At 35.9% G+C, this 17,866-nt stretch overlaps 1 protein-coding gene across 8 annotated transcripts in view; it reads right to left on the bottom strand.

Annotated features, from left to right (window-relative positions):
• LOC106887375 (U1 small nuclear ribonucleoprotein C-like) overlaps nucleotides 1-17,866 on the bottom strand; it is a 68,919-nt gene that overhangs the window by 34,765 nt on the left and 16,288 nt on the right. For 2 of the 8 annotated variants that reach the window (XM_014940836.1, XM_014940841.1), the window contains exon 3: nucleotides 6,955-7,002. The exons of 2 other annotated variants lie outside the window; for them this stretch is intronic. Coding sequence is in view for 1 of the 6 variants with exons in the window: in XM_014940841.1 (XP_014796327.1) it covers nucleotides 6,955-7,002 (48 nt within the window). In the remaining 5 variants the exon portion in view is untranslated. 4 more of the 8 variants (XM_014940835.1, XM_014940837.1, XM_014940839.1 and 1 more) reach the window with 4 other exon arrangements.

A 17,866-nucleotide genomic window follows, 5' to 3' on the forward strand; every position in this document is an offset into this window, starting at 1 on the left:
GCATATCCTCTCTTAGTTGCATTGGTAGCAGAATATTAACATCACTAATGTAAAAGTTTATATAGCTAGAGGCTGCACTCTCTCAGCAGAGAAAAAATAATTCTTAGAACACATCAGAAGACTGCAGCACTTAAAATAGAAAGATAAAGAAATGAGGGGTGTCTTTTTTCAGTAGCAGTAATCACACAGAGCACACTCATTTTCAAATTGGAATATCTATTATTAAAAAGGTTAATTTTTAATGTATGAATTCTAGACAGGCATTGACATAGAAATAAATATATTAGTCATTATGTGCTAGGTTTTGCAAGCTTTACTGGTGCTAAGTACTATTATGTGCTACAAATACAGTCATTGGTTTCAGCAAAACAATTCTACAGTGCAAGTTGCTGCTTGAGGGACGGAAAAATCTCTATGAAATATAACTTATCAAATACAATTACACAGTAAAATGGATTATTTCATTGATACTAGTCCATAGGAACATCCAATTTGCAAATAGTTAGTGAAGAGATTTTTGAATACAGAAAGTCCTTTTTAGTTGAAAGGATGAAAAACGGATTGTCAGTTTTTTTGGAACAAAGCACAGGGAGAAGATGTGTGTATTTGTTTTCTTACTGTTCCAAATATTCAAGGGATTTTAATTCTATCATTGTAAGCAATTCAAGCAAATATAAATAACATTCACTTACTCAATGGGAAGTTCAGTAACATAAATTCTCAGCCAGGCATTGCTCAAACATTTAAAGCATTAGTCTTCCCAAATCTTGAAAATTATTATTAAAAATCCTGATGTTTTAAAATTGTTATCTGGAGATCCTGTATGAGAGCTGGAGGATCTCAGCTTTCCTCTTACCTTAACCAGAACGCCCGCAACTCAGTCTTGAATACAGTCTCAGATTATTAGCTACTAACGTGCCAAGTTTTAGTACACAATGAATATGCCAAGTGCATTTCTATACTTGCGAGTGAGATTAATATTGTGAACACAACAGGAAGATATTGTTTAATTGTTTGGATTTTTTTTAATTTTGTTGAAATTGAGAAAAAAATACATGGCGTAGGAATCCAAAAAGTAATTTTTTCTAAAGTAGTATAAAACTGTTGTTCACTCTCTCTAGATTCCTCACATATCTAGTTTCCTCATCAGTCTGCATCAAGCAGAAAGAATAAAGATATAAATTTCTCTTGAATCCCCACAAATCCTATAAAAAGATTTCCTGAATCTGGGAACCATAGAGTTGATCAGTTTCCCCAGCAAAGAAAAAGTAGCTTTTTTACAACAGACTTCTGACAAGAGTCTTGAGAGACTAATGAAACCACTTTTCATCATAAATGCAGACCTTTTTACATGATTCCTGTAGTTAAATGAAAAGTATATTTGGAGTTGTTTTTTAGGAATATTTAATGAACAAATGATCATTGTAAAGAAGGCAAGTAACATATGCCTATTCAGTATGATGTGAAAGAGCTGCTGGTGTGCTTTTTCAGCATTAGCTGGCTTCTGTGCCTGGGTGGATTTGACTGTGATTAAGAACTGCATGAAGAATACATATTATTAAATGAGATGGAAATTGCAAGTTGATGCATTAATCCACTGACCCGTAGAAAGCACCATTTTCCAAAATATTTTTTACATCAGGCTTTCTAGCCTTCTAAGTGGTTTTAAAGAATCACTCCTACAGTTATATTTAAATTAACCAGGAGATGCAGTTGTCTAGTTGCATGACTTTCTTTCACAAAATCTAATGGCGAGACCCCCAAAAAGAATAAAGTTGGAAGAGGATTTTTAAAGGAATTCAGTCATTTGTGTCCAAATTGAGATTAAAAGGCCTTGCCCAACAACCACTGAGAAAGACCTACATTTTATTTCATTTTTATCACTAAAGTTTCCCAGGCTTCTATGGTCTTTTAGACTCCTGTTACCTTCCAGAATAATTCTTGTATTGAGTAGTTGAAGTATTGCCTCACGCCTAAAGTATGTCAGTGTTTAAATATTCCTGCAAAGAAGTGCAGAAATATGATGATACATTTCTGATTTCCCTTACCATCTTCTGTCATGTTTTAGTCACTCTCTCAACTGTTAGAAAAATCTGACTCAATTCTCTTTCTCCCCTGAGAGGATTTGGTCTAGTAATTACAGAATATGTGCAATATTTGAACTGGATTAAGGAGAGTGACTGACATTCAAACCTGACCACTTCTAAGAAAGTTCCTAACTAGCATGACAGATTTTCAGAGCCCCTTTTGCCCCTATTTTTTTTTTTTTTTTTTTAATTTGGCACAACTTCAGCAGGAGACACCCTGACTTCTGAGTAGATTGCTCACATTTTTTACTTATTGTAAAATTAATAAAATTTCTCTGACTTATAAATTACACCTATTTTGTTGTGAATAAAATCTCATTCTGTTTTCATTTGAGAGAATCTATGTGGGAGATTTGAGTCTTTCGCTTCTGCGTGTATATCATTCAATGCTGACCTCAGGTGTAATAACTAGATCCAACATATCTAGGTAAACTATGATGGAATAACAACTGCTTCTCAATAAAACCCTTCTTCTTAGTGTAGTTCAGCTCCAAGTCCTGATCAACGGAGACTAAAACTTAGGCCTTCCATGTACCTCTCTTTTAATGGCATCAAGTTGAAAGAATAAACTCACTGGAGAATTTGAATGTTCTGGTTCCACAAGTGAAACACAGTAAATGTCATGTATCCAATTGTGGATGTGGAATGAGTTTATTGAACTGACAGCCTTGCATTCCACTTAATTCCAAATTTATAAGGTGATGCTTTTCAGAGAGGATTTGATGCTACATGTTTGAATTACTGTACTGTTGTTACTGCTGGAGAAATTGTGATGGGGAAAAATCTGAGCTGCAATTTTCTCAATGACAAATGCAGGAGTTATTAATATGTTTCAGGCCAATACACAAAGTCTGAAGTAGAGCTCATTTAAAAAAAAAAACAGTGAAGACTTCATTTTTTGCTACCCTATTAAAGAAAAATGTGATTTATGAAAACTGAACTTTCCAGTTCAACTTAAGATTTTCTTCAGGCTCCTCTTCCATTGCCTTGAATACTTTTGATGCTCTAAATTCATGTTGTTTGAAAACCACTTTTCTACCTCAAATTTTTCAAAAATTCTGTTCCATAAACCTTTTTATTTTCTTTGTAATTCAGAGAGAAAAATAATTTAAAGATTAGAAATTATTTCAAAATTTACCATTCCATTCACCTTTGCTTTCAATGTATATATCACTTAAAGTAATGCACCAAAGAGCTAGCATATATTGACAAAATCTCACTGAGCAGCATTATCAGCCAGAACATATTATGTCTGTTCACATCATTCATTATGCCTACAAATCTATCAGTTATGTCTTAATTATGTATCACACAGTTTGGATGACAATTTCCACATTACAGGTAAATTGCAAATATCTTTGACAATTCAGTGCATGTGAATGGATACATGATAATGTTTCTGTTCCTCAGCTACATGACATTATTTTTAACTAATGAGTAATAATAGAATGCTAATATGAATTCATGACACTTAAAAATTACTGATATTTTCATGAATACTAGCAGCTGTTGAAATATTCCTAATTACAAATATCACTTATCAAGAGTAGCATATTGAAGTCAAGTGGTTTGTATGCAAGCACATTTGCAAAGCTGTTATGTTCTATTTTTTTCTTTTCACTCAAGCTAGGTTTACTTTTTCGTAATGCACATAATACTTGACTTGAAATAGTTTGAACTGAAACTAATGCGCAGTAATCTAATAAAATATATCTTTATTCCAGAGATTCAGAAGAGCAAAGAAGCTGTAGAATTAAACTTTTGCCTTTACCAAATTAGATACATTGTCTGTCACAGCAGGTATGTCATGTATTATGTGGGAGATACTGGATCAAATAAATGACTTACTACATCAAATAAATCATCTGGTAAAACATACTGTATTAATATTAAATCAAATATGTTTAAGAATTCTGCAGCCTACAGGTAGTTAGAAAGATATTATTTTCTAAGTCTTTATTTAAATTCAATTCACTAAACATGCAAGGTGTGCACCATCTGGTAAAAGGCTGAAATATTCCTTTGATAGCTTTCTTTTTCTTTGCTACATCAGAGTGCTTTATCAGCTCTGATACTGAAATAGCAGAATAGCGGTATATTCAGTACTAGTAAGTTTTCTGACGCTTTTTAATTGTGGATGAAGTGGTGCTTTGTTAATGAGGCATGTTGTGAGACAAACATTTATGTGATGACTATGATGTGGATCATTGCCGTGCCTGTTTATTATAACTTAATAAAACGCAGCTTCCTACTACATATGCGTGGAAGTCTGCTTTTTACTGTCACTGGCAATTTCCTCACTTAAAGCTGCATAATATCTGCTTAGAATTTACGCCGTTACAGACATAATGTCCAAATGTTAGCAGTCCCAGTCTTTTGCTGTGGCGTGTTTAAAACATTGCTCTTGTTTGCTTCTTCATGTAATAAAATGACTTCCCCCCCACCCCACCTTGTTTTATTTAACCTTTGGACAAGCTAGCATTTCTGGACATTGATCTTCCAGTAACTCACATTATTTTGCTTGCTAAAAAGTTACATAAAAGTATCTTAAGATAAATTTTAAATAAACTCAGTGACTCTTTTGTCAGTAAATATCCTTTGATAGGAATAAAAAATTAATAATTCAGTCTGTGGAGAATTCTGTGAAATTTATTATTTTTTTTGTACAATTATAGGAAGTTTTGAAGCTACAGCAGGGTGACTTACTCATAACATTTCTCTGTGGGTTGAATCTTCTCCTTCTCCTACATAATTCAGAGGCAAAAGAGCACCTCTGCATTGACACCGAAGTCAGTGGGATGCCTCTGATGCAAGAAGAACCCAGAAAAGCCTCGCTATTGAGCTGGCAGAGGTAAGCAGAAGCCCCACTCACACACATTTTTTCTGCCATATATCAAGGAGGAATATTTAACTGGGAGCTGTGCAGCCATATCAAGGTGGGAGGAAGGGGGAGAGCCCCTTTAAAAGTGCAGTTGAGTACAAAGTATGGGATCAAGTGTTAACAGTAGTTGCAGAGTATAGTACCAGGTGCTAGAAGTAAGTGGGGCCTCCAACAGCACTGCAAGCATCTGTATGTATGACTGCTGATGCCCAATTAATGGGTGGAGATTTGGCTTCAGTACAGGTAACTGAAAAGTTTTCAAGGTCATTTCTGCATTGACCAGGATGCCTTTATCAGCTGTCCTCAGCACCTGGAACTGCTTTGTCTTTCAGGTGACAGCCTTCAGGTTAATTTCCTACACTTGTGCAGCATTAGCAAGTAGTTTCAACACAAAGGTGTGTTTGTTTTGTCACTTTCTAGGCTGTCTCTCACAAAGCATCCCAGCTACATAAGGAAAACCCAAATAGAAACCATTTTATGTCAGATAACAGAACTAACTAGTCTAAGGTACAGCAGGCAGTACTTGAACAGCAATTGTAAGGTGTCTGACAGATATTATGGCAAGTCAGCCTCGCAAAAACAGGATCAATGCTCTGCTCACATGAATGCCAAGGTGAGTAAAGAACAGCAAAAGCGAAATACATGTTTTACAATAATGTTGAACAGTTTCTTTTCTTGTGCGAAATTTTGTTTGCTTGTTTGTTTGGTGTTGGTTGGTTCATTTTAGATCTAAATATTTTTACAATTTTTGAGAGACACAGTGAAAACCAAAAGATACATCATTTTATTACCTCCTCTTTAAAATGTAAAAACATACTTCTCCATGGGAAACTGTTCATCTGAATTCTTATGGAGATGTATTGCTAAGAGCATGTCAGGATATTTCTTCTGTGTCTTAAATAAATTAAAGTGGCAGCAAGTTGATTTTTCATTCCCTTCCTCAGCCACTGACAGAGAAACAAATCAGTATCACTTGAATTTATTTTCATTTTGTGGGGGAGAGGGGAGAGAAAGGCTTGATCTCTTAAGACCAATGAATTCAAAGATAATGTTGTCTTACTCAAGTAGCAGAACACCATGAAAAGCTAAGACTAATCTGAGAATAGGATTTGACAAAAACTTCATGTAAATCAAATCATAAGTATGGTTGGTACAAACACTCCATCTGTCTTAGCTCACTGTTAAACAGATATTGGCAGGAAACAAAGTGGTATCTTTATAAATTGTGAGACAAGAGATTTGTAGGAGGCAAGGGTTTCACTAATTTCAAATGCAATCAATGCCAGCCATAATTAACATAGTTCTCATTTTATTTTAAGAGCACATCCCCAAAATTATTTTTCAATGTTTTCATATTTTAAAATAATGGTGAAAATGGCTAATGGCTAATATTCATGGCATGATATGAAAATAAAATCCTATGCTTTTGTATAGAAAATGGGAAATTAATAAAAAAAAGGAACATCTGTTTCTGAACTTCCTTGTGCTAGACTGCTGACAAAATCAGTATTTGCTGTCCAAAATTTGAAACGTTTCTCTCCTCAAGTGCACTTTCATAAGCAGCAGCATACACCAATATCCACATGTAGTGATTCACGTAATCCTGAAAATTATTTGATTTGTTGAGTGCAAAATAATTAATCGTCATTTCTCTTGTTGTGCAGTTATCATGGTGGTAGTTACAAGGTAAAGCCTCAATAAAATAGATGCAAGAAATAGGCACTAGGAGGTAATCAGATATTTAGGCTCACACACTTGCCAGTTTTCCACAAATTCTGTGATGCAGTTCTGCTTTTTAGGGCCTGATACACATTCTCTTTTTTTCCCCATTTCCTGTACAAAAAAAAGTGGGTTCAACAGACTTCACAACATTTCAAAACTGTTGACTGATTAATATAAAAATGAAAATTAGCCAAATAGAGGAAAAAAAAAAAAATTCAAGGCACTCTTGAATTATAACCTAGAGTCCAAACTATAGAAACTCACTTTGTAGCTGGATGAAAGAAGCTCTTCTGGGAATTTACTATCTTCTCTCTAAATTAAGCAGAAAAGAAATTTCACCCTTAGCCTTCGATAATCCAGATGTACGTACCCCCTGCAGTGCTAGAAGTAGAAGCAGGTAAATAACATTGCCAAAACCATAGTTTATACATTTGATCTAATCAAGAGACCCCAAATAATTAATTTTAGGTTAAAATTTTCAAGTGACCAAAAATGATCATTCTCATTTTTAGTATGTGGGATTTTTTTTTTGTTTGCTTGGTTTTTTTTAAATTTAACTTTAACTAGCTGAGTTGCAACACCAGCTTTTGGGTGGCTAAACATTTCTGAGGTAAATCCCATCCTAACTAACGTATATTTGCCAAAAGTAGATCTGAGAATTACTTCATTGGGTTTTTAGAAACCTGTTTCAGAAACTCTTGGTTCTGAAGACAGTTCTTCGTATGAAGAGTTTGAAGAGTTCTCTTCATATGAAGAAAGGATTTAAATTTTAAGAATTTGACACTAGACATCTGAAACAAAACAAAACATTTTGATATGTCAAAGATAGACATGGATTAGGTCTTAGTGGTTATGCTGTAGCTACTTCATTTTCAGTGCCATTATAGAACTTTATATCTGCTGAGTAATTAATCTATCATTTTTCCAACAAATACTGTCTTTCAGTCATGGATAATAGGTGGTGTAATTGCTCTCTGATATTAATAGAAGAGATGTTGAAAACTTTCTGTATCTTTTACATCCTGAACAGTCTTTTATTAATGACTTAAAATAAAAACTCCTAGATCTGTCAGATCATGTTAGGCACTCCAGTGTACTGGATTTATTATGTGTGTAAATTAATTTACAGGCATTTTCATTTGTTTCACTGATACCAGTTTTAATAAATATTGTTCTGAAGGATTTAGCATGACACAATGGCTCTATCTGTTATCTTCATATTATATTTTAAGAATTAAATTAAGTATCTTTGATGATGAAATATACTCTAGGATCGTGGCACTTGGTATTTTCACTTTAATCAATCCCAGCAGACATATCTTACTATACTAGATCAAGCAAATTGCACTTTTGATTTAGTTTGAATCTAGTGAGGCTGAATAAACTACATTTTTCCCCTCACTGTATGGCTGATAATGAGCAAATGGGTAACCAGATGGCATAATTTCTGTGAAATTTCCAAGACGCATTCTGTAGCATGTAAAAAGACACATTCATAAAGTGTCCTATCTTCTGGCACGTATCTCAGTTCATTGAAGTAAAAATTGGCACAGAAGCTACTGTTTTTTCCATGTTACTGTTGACTCTCAAAACATATAAATGCTAAATCTCAGAATGAGAAATGGCACCTTTTAACTACAAATGCAACTAGTTTTGTCACGTTTTTTTCCTGTTCTTCCTAATTATTTTATAGCAGAAGGTTCTTGAGAAGACATAACAAAAATTAACCACTTCAAGATGTATAAGCTTACAAATGGACATTGTTAACTTCCATCAAAATAAATTAATTCTAAAACAAACACTTATTTCAAAGGAAATTCATGCTTCCACAGTAAGACAGTACAAGGCATGTAAATGATTTAAAACCTTCATAAGGCAGCCGTCAGATTTCAGCCAAGCCTTGTCTACACAGGTGAATGTTTAGTTTTGGTTATACATATCTTATATACTTGTAGCCCAGAAAGCTTTTTTTCCTTGGTGCTGGCAATGTTTTTTTTTCAGGCAGATAACCATGACATTTTGTTGTTGTTGTTGCTGAAAAAGATTAATTTATTTGGATCTTTGTTATTTGCACGGTAGGTCAGATTTCCTGAGCAGAATGGTCTGTCACTGCTGGATAATGTCAGGAGTCTCCCTTGAAGAGTCCTTGGAATATCTTCAGCTGGATCTGGTGAGACACCCTGAACTGCCATTCTAGTAATTTTTCATAATTCATCTGATCCATGGTCTTACATGTGCTCTTCAGCATATATATGATTTGTTTGCTATGTACAAAAGACTCACTGTCACATGATAATTTCTGCACCTGTAGGAACAGTTTCTTTGGAGTGTTTACAAGTATCTCACCTATGTACAGTTCGATAAAGTCTGTGCAAAGAGATGTCTAGGGGCGTCTCTAGGATGGCTGATTCTCCACCCAGGCTGGAAGTTGAAGCATTTGTTGCAACACGTAGGTTATGCATAACAGTTGGGTTGGAGCATGAGCTGCCTGGAGGAATCCCTGGGACTGCCTGAAATTTCCCCCTGGGGAGTTCTTCTAAAAATTTGTCAAATGTTTTTCTGCAGCCTTCTGGTTGAAGGCAACTGGAAGTTCAGTCAGTCACCCAAGGTATTAATGACTAAGGATGCTGTGCACGTACACAGGCACAGTATATGTTGTCTCAGACAATGAACAATCCTAGCAACTCAGGGTACCCAGAAATCAGACAGGACAGATCTGAAGAATATGGGTGTATGTGTGTGTGCATACATTTATTGTGTAATTTAAATGAGAGGTGAATAAAAGAGAATATTTTACAAACACCTTTCAGACATTTGCAATTTCTGCTCAGTTTTTATTGGCATTATAAAATGCAGGAGGAGAGGTGAAGTGAAAATACTCCTTTTCCTTGAATTCTCCATTCTTTAACTTTGATCTTCAGCTGATGGCCTGTTCCATATCTAAGCTCCTACATCAGCTGAGATCCTGTTATGAGACAGTGATACAAATATCAAGACCTATAGTTAGAAGAAAGATACCTCTTTACTTTCTCTGCTTTAGCATCAGCTGAGCAGAAGGCTGACACCAGCACCAGGGAACAGCAGGGAGAATAGGAACATTTCCATAAGCCAGAGGACTCAATAAGCAGCTGAAAGCCCTGTCTCATTGTGACCCACGCTGCAAGGTATCTTCAGGAGAAGCAGTGAGGTAAGCACACCGAATCTGTAATGTAGTCTCTGGCAATAAATCTTGCATGTATGCTGCTCTTTACCTGGGGGCCATGTCTGCAAACCCAATTATGTTTCTACACCGGAGCTTGACCGCTCCAGGCAGGAACCTGGAGGAAGTTGTGTCAATTTGCACTTGTCCCTGTACACAAAGATGGAGTACACTTATCACGTGGGATTTAGCTCCTCATTAACACACTTAGATGCAGGAAACTAAGCACCTATGACAGTCACTGGAGATCTAGTCAATCAGCGGAGTTTGGGAAGACATTCAGCTCATCTCAAAGTAGTCATATACGTTTGGATAACTGCTGTTTTCTAGACACCACTGGCTGTATTGGTTTTATCTCCACTGACTTAGAAATCTGCCTTAAAATAGACACTCACTTTTAGGTGGAGAGAGCTGGAACAAAACAACACTCATGTACCTTCATTTTCTGGCAATTTTCTTCAACATATTTGAAGACAAAATCATCAGTTTAAGTGTTCAACAACCAATAGCCATCTCTTGTAATCCCCAATCATAATATACAGTTTTTCAAGCTTTATCTACAAAAAAAAATCGCCATTGATTTAGGTGGTTTTATTCTCGAAATCCCCTAGAAGAAATTTAGATATTTGACTAAATATAGAAGAGGACAATTCTGTATTGCTTTCTTTACAAGTCTTTTATTTTTTTTTTTTTTTTCCAAGCAGAGTGAAACTCTATTATAAAAATATTTCTATTTCAATTGCTGCTGCAATGTGATGCCTTTTCTTTTTCCAAGCAGAGGGTGGGAAAAAGAAAATGTTAAGAATTCCTCATGGTCATTTTTCATTTAAACGACAAGCTTTCCACTAAAGAAAAATCTTTTTCTTTACAGAAAGGTCACCACAATCTAGGAGCTATGAACTATAAAGTTCCATGCGTATGTAACAGCTAAAAATATATTTTAAACTTTGCTTGAACTATTAATACTTATTCTTTAGTCTTTGAATCAGTACTGCACAGGTCTGATACTCCAAGTCACTGTGAAAACTACTTTATGATCCAGCATTCCACAAAATAACAGGGTTGCTTGGTCACATCTGTAGAAACAGGAAATCCAGCAGGATGGCCAAGGTTTCTTGGAAGTAATGCTCCAAACAGAATCACAGTCTCAGTGTGTGAAAGCATATGATACTGTTTCAGCACAACAAATTTGGTTGGAGCAAGAGTTAAGATAATATAACTAACCTTAGTCTCTAACTACCTCTATAATGTATACTTTTCCATTTTTTGGTAGATTTTCTCTGATTTGCACAATTGCTAATGAGCAATAAAGGGGCAGTTCCCTACCAAAATCTATTTGGTAGTATATACTGGGAAAACAGAGGATAGAACAAGATCCCCTTTTTTTTTTTTGGCCAATTCCTACAGAAACCTATTTTCACAACTGTTGAATTTCAGCATTATGCACAATGCATACACGTGTTTCTCTCACACTGCCCAACTTCAGGGTTTCCAGGTAATACTTTTCCAGTTCAGTTATAATTTCTCTTCCACTCCAGACATAGCAGATTGACCTACTGAGAAATTTAATCTAATGCATGGAGGAGCATATGTGCAGCATCTAGGAGAGAACGTAGTCTCCAGAGAGAACCTGGGCTCATGCCATGCCATGTTTCCTACCATGTGATCTGACCTGTGGGTGCCTCTGTATCATGCAGTCTGACCCGTGAATCATCCTTGTCACATGATCCAATGGGCAGCATCTCTTGTACTTGCTCAGAAGGTAAGATAACTGACTGATTTTATTACACTGTTTTCTTCAACTTGGTTTGAATTCAGTTTTCTGTACTGTCTTCCAATATAAAAGGGACAAAATTTTCTGCCATTTTCTGTCATTTCACTGCATTTGGTTTATTTCTCAGATGCTGAAAACTTTGTTCTGCCTGAAAGTAAAACTGCAATGGAATCTTTAAATGTGACTTTCACTTATCTGCTCCTGGTATTGCCAGAACTCAAATTCCTTATCTGGTAAAGCCAGAAGCATTTTAAAAGACTAGCAATTACAGTATTGTAAATATTTTTATTTCATATCTGATGTTCACATTCTTTCCTTGGTAGTCTAATTTACTTTCTGGCTCAAAGTGAGGTCATCAAAAGCAGATGTGTTTCCTCATGAGCCAGGTACCTATAGGATGTAATCGAACATGTCTTAACTTTCTGTTTGAAGAACTATGTAAACTAAAATTCTCCAGCTTCTTATGGCAGCACACTTTCCCCTCTCTGAATCCATTTTGGTTCCTCCTTGAACCTTCTCTGTTTTTAAGATAGCTTGTCTTTCAGTGAGATACAGATGTAATGATAACATGTTACTTCTAGTTGACTGCCATCACACGTGTCGCCAAAGATTCATGTCAGCATAGATATCCACAACAGCATCCTCCATGACCCGTTTGTTCTGACAAAGCTCCCACTGTGGATGTTCATTAGATTTATTCTCCTGAATCCCTATTATCAGACTGTGGGAGGAATCTGCATAAGCCTCAGGACTGGTTTTGGCCTCTTTGGCCAAAGATATATCCTACAAAGAGAACACGTCTCTGTTACCCTGTCAAGAAAAATCAGACCTTGTGGCCTAAGCAGTCTAGTGGCTTTGCCTTAGCTTTATTTTATTCCCCTCCACCCCTGCCCCCCATTCCCCTTACATAGGGAAGCTGGTCACTCTGGGAATATACAACAACAAAAGCAAATAACCATGCTCTTTTAAAATTGCTGTGCACTCAAAATGTCACCTTTGGCACAGCTCAGATATATGTAGTAAAAAATGGCATGTATATTTTCTTGCTTCACTGCTCTTCCTGCTCAGCAGGATCCTCTTGGCTCAGGTGGATCTCCCCAGGAGCCCAGGGCCCTGGGTCTCCATACAGGGATGCTCTTCTGGGAGGTCTCCCTCTCATGCCTCTGTAAACAGGTTCCTCCTATTGTTCTGCACCAGTGCCCCCTTAGCCTTTAGCAAAAAGCCCTCTGTTTACTGTAAAACTTCTGTTGGATGTTATCTTATGATTCATCGCCTTGAGGAGTGAAACTAGTCACCAGGTGAACTGTTGCCTATCTCCAAAAAGCAGCCCCAGAAGGAATTTTCTTCCTTGAGCCATACAGAAAATGTAATTTCACAAACACTTCTTCTGGCACTGAAATCTGGCTTAAGATATCCCTACCATCCTGATCACTCATCTTTGTTCTAATAACTTTTTTTTCATCACTCCTGTTCGAGTTCACCTCTTATGATAATTGAATTAGTTGTTGTACAGTTAAATTGCACTTTTTCATTTTAAACAATGCAATAAGATGGGGGATTTCAAAATTGATCTTAACATGTTAGAGAAAATCTAACTATACACTTATAGGTGGAACTATACACTTATTTGATGTCTTGCTTAGAAAAGGCTAGGTAGTTATCACTGAATTTTGATTGTTGATTATGCAAACACAAATATACCAGTATAACACATGCACCAGTATCCATTTCTTGTCTATTCCATGCTGAAAAGAGATCTTTTTTGAACAAAAGGAAACAATTAATTAAGCTACATTAAACAAGTCACAAGATTTAACAAAAGTAATGTAGAAATCTCTCTGTCCAGCTGATTTTTCCTGACTGCTTGAACCTATCTGACCAAAGAATGTTAGAATTTTTTTTGTGTCCTAAATGTATTCTGCAGCAAAAATACTTTTGAATGTTAAAATAATTTTGAATGAGCAAAGATTTCAAAGGATTTATACCAATCTGTTCCTGTGATGAAGAGTTAACATTGAATTTCTAATAATGACTTTGATATCAGTGTGGCAAGGCTGAATTTATTTTCTCCATTTCTGAGGACAGCATTGCAGGTCTGTCCTCCATCTGCCACTGACTGTGTGTAACTAATTTCACGTCAAAGACAAGAATTACTCGACTGGAATAACAATAGCTTACAATAGTGGGCCTAGCAAAGTTTTGGACCGTCATATATTCAGTTTTTATTTTAAATTTGATTGTTAATTGAAAACACCGTGTATTCTTTGCACAGCTGTGCTATTGTTATCCTTTACTTTCAAATATTATGACATTTCTCTGCTAAGACCTGACGTATTTTCACAAAAGGAAAACCAATGAAGTAGTTTGAGTTGAGCAAAATTATATTATCTCTCTTGTTGTTTACACAGACCTAAATAGGCTTTGGCTAAATATTCTGGTACCGGGCAATCATTTGCATTTGATTTAGTTTGCATTCAGAATATAAAGATGTTTTAGATGTTCTATATTTGGATAAATTGTATTAGATTATCTCAGTTCTACTTATCCCTACACAAAGTTTTACCTACCTTATCTGCTCTTGATTCCTTTGGCTACACACAACTATGCAGGGAACAATCATATCTCAAGTGTGAAGACTTTGCCCTGGCCAGGAAAGAGTTCTGCCTTCTCAATGTAACAACATAGTGCAGAGATCAAATTAGACTTTTAAATACTCATCAACAATTTTCACTTGATAGAACTCTTATGTCTAAATAAATGTATAGCAGTAGTACTGTTATCAGCTGCAGAGGATCAGTTCTTCATACAAGTTCAGCTATTATACACAAATATTTATCTACTGTCCTACTTACTTTTCTTCATACACCGAGCAATTATTTTTCAATACATTTCTTTTTAAGATTGTATTTCTTAGAAAACCTTCATAATTCCATGGTTCTAGGCAGACCTTAATTAGCCCAGCATATACTAAAATACCCATTGCTATATGTTGACTGAAATTCTTAAAACTGCTAGTTAAATCAAAGAAAGCAAACCAATCTGGATTTTTTTTCCATACAGTAGTAATAATATTTTCTGTGATATTTTAAAAAATAATTATCAAGTGTGTTAAACCTAAGCAATCCTTAGACCACAGCTTGAAATGAAATGCGAAGATTTATTAACAGTGTTTACATATTTATGCTCATGACATTTAATTTGAATATTAAATATTAATCTGACTTTGACCTTCTTGATTTCTAGGAGATAAATACGTGAGTCAGTAATCTCATTTCTTTAGGCGCTTTCATTTCAGTGTGAATTTTATACTACAAACAGTTGCATTTGGGTGCAATTGAAAAGATGCTAAAAGATGCTAAAAGAACTATGACAATCAATTTGTAGATACTGGTGGCAAAAGTGTTAGAACCTTATATAATAAATTGCTGAATGTTTTACCTAAGTTGAGGTTGTTATTCAATTGCAAGTGCTATATCTAGGAGTAAGTTAACTTCTGACTGAAAGGACAAGAATATTGCTTCTACCATAAGCAAGTTGTGCATTCATGACAAGGCTTTTCGTATTACCCCTGAATAATTTTATTCTAGTGCATCGGAGTCCAATACTGGGCTGAGTCAGTAATAACGCTTACATTCTTACTGCAGAATAGCAAAAAAAAGTTTTGAAAATCACTTACAGACTAGCCAAATACACTTTCTTATACCATGAAGGGCATTTCTAGGTTTTGCGATACAACAGGACAATGCTAAGGCTGGAGGTGTCTCGGTAAGTGTTCTGTCACATGCTGTTTCCTTCCTTCTCCCTCTTTCTTGTAACCTAACAACTTAATATTTGGGGGGGGTGTTAAGTTTCTGACTAAATTCTGTGGAGTGGAGCATTTGCTTTTTAAAGATGTTTCATAAAGCCACACGTAAACCTGCAGTGCAGCTTGGCAAATCATTACACTATAACCAGTGTTCCTTTTACAACACAGTATGTGCTGCCCTGCTTAAGTTCCAATGCTGGTAGCTGAGGCCAGTTTTACTGGCTATTTGACTGTTATTTAGGGATGTAAGAAGGGGCACTCCTGACATAAAATCGGTTACAAATACTGTTAGGAGTATTAGGAACCTATCATAGTGATGGACAACATGAAGTGCTACTCCTTAAAGTGCCACGTGTTGAATCTCTAGTATAAAGCAGTATAGGTCTGACAGAAGAGGCTGTGGTGGCAAGACATACAGTGGCTCAGCAGCTGGATATTAATTTTTTTAAAATGTTGCCTGCACTAAGTTACTCTGAGAACATACTTTTCTGAGACATATCTTTATATTTGCAGAAGAATAACCTTCCTCAGCCAGTTTACTATACAGCCCTACAGGTGTGTAACAGCCCAAACAGAGACAAAATTTAGAGGGTCAGGGTTGGATAGGTGTTACAGCTGCTTACATCCCTTTAGCCAGTAGCAACACCAGTTGCCCAGTTACAGCCTGATTGTGGTACCCATATGACACGAGTATCTTCCATTTACCACCTCTCTAGCAAAACCAAGCTATGATGGTAAAATTGTGGTTGTGGAAACAGAATGAAGATTGTGCACATAAAAAAAATCAAGCAATCACCTGTCTTGCAGTTTCTTGGAGGAGCCTGTAGCATCTCTCTATTTTTAGATTTGAAGTTCGTTTTTCATCAGTCCCTACTCAGTAAAGCACATGATCATACTCCGTTCTGTTTGAACAAGGCTAAATAAAGGTCTCCTTTCAGCTTGTAGAGGCAAAGCTATTTTAGTTCTACTGTAGATAGCCTAGGTGTCAGGAGCAGCCAAGATGTGGCTGACAGACTCCTGTAGGTAATGTTTGAAACCATTGATCTGAACTCAGAGACACAGGCAAAACATTTTTGTTAGTACTGTTGCTTAAGCAGATTGTGTCCTTGCTATAGCTTTCATACAGTAATCTTTTACATTTTAATCAGCAGCACTTGAGCAGATGCTGATTGTCAAGCATACACTTAACTGTTTTGCTAGAGTGTGGAGTTAGGACACAGAGCTGAACTGTGTCAGAATAAGCTCCACAGCTTGGAACAACTGCTGAGGAAAGCAGCTGCTACAGGCAACATTTGTCATTATGTTCCGGCATTAGCATATTATAACAGGGCTTCAAATTAAAAATAATAATAATAAAAGCGCCAACCACAAAACCCCATTCATATACATTAAACATATTAAGGGACTATCCTATAGGGTCTATAAATGCTGAATTTTATTCAGCTTGAACCATCATTACATTTCTGCAGTAGTACAGGTCTGGCAGTCTCACTTAGGCAGGATTGAAAAATTGGGATTTTTTCCAATAAGGTCAGAGCACTGAAAACGTGCAGACCATATACTTTATTTATAGCATTCAGACAGCTCCAGAATGCTTTCTCCCACAGTCTTTTTGTTGTTGTTCTTGTGTGGTTTCTTTTAGGGGTTTTGATGTGGTGTTGGGTTTTTTTTTTAATTTTTTTTTAATGGAGATTACAATAACTCACTATTTTTGCAAAAGCATTATGGAACCCAGCTTACCTGAAAGACTCCATCAAATGAGACTCTTGTTTTAGACTGAAGACATCTCACCCCACGATTGTTTCTTCTTCCCTATCTACAGAAAATGTCTCAAATGTGTTTTCTCTGTCTCTTTCTAAGAAATAACACATAAAGGGACACCTTACAAGAGAGGGAAAATTTTGAAGGATGAACAAAGAAAGACAAGCTGCAAGAACAGATGTTAATGAACCTGTCCAGTTCCATGCCATTATCATGTTTGATCTTCAACCAAGCACAATGACCTCCAGTACTTTAATTAGTTAGTATTCATCATAGAAACCTACTTTATTCCAGTTTTAAGCTAAACTTACATCAAATCAATTAAGTGAAATCTGACAAAATCAATTCTTAGATATTTTCTAGAGAAAGAATGGCTACATTTTATGGGTAATACACATAGTTTTAACTATTTTATTAACGAGTAACTCAAGATTATTTTTTTTTTAAAAAGAAGCTGAATCCAGGTGTTAGTTCTGAAGAGAATTTAGGCAGGGTGTGATCAGAAATGAACTTTAAAAAGTGATTTCTTTAACATATTATATTTTCATAGTGAAAGTGTTTCCTGATAAACTGGAGCCTGATTGTGGTGGATTGACCTTGGCTGTCTGCCAGACACCCCCCCAGCCACTCTCTCACT

The sequence above is a fragment of the Calidris pugnax genome, unplaced genomic scaffold (assembly GCF_001431845.1).
Source record: "Calidris pugnax isolate Ruff unplaced genomic scaffold, ASM143184v1 scaffold8, whole genome shotgun sequence".
NCBI classification, from domain to species: Eukaryota; Metazoa; Chordata; class Aves; order Charadriiformes; family Scolopacidae; genus Calidris; species Calidris pugnax.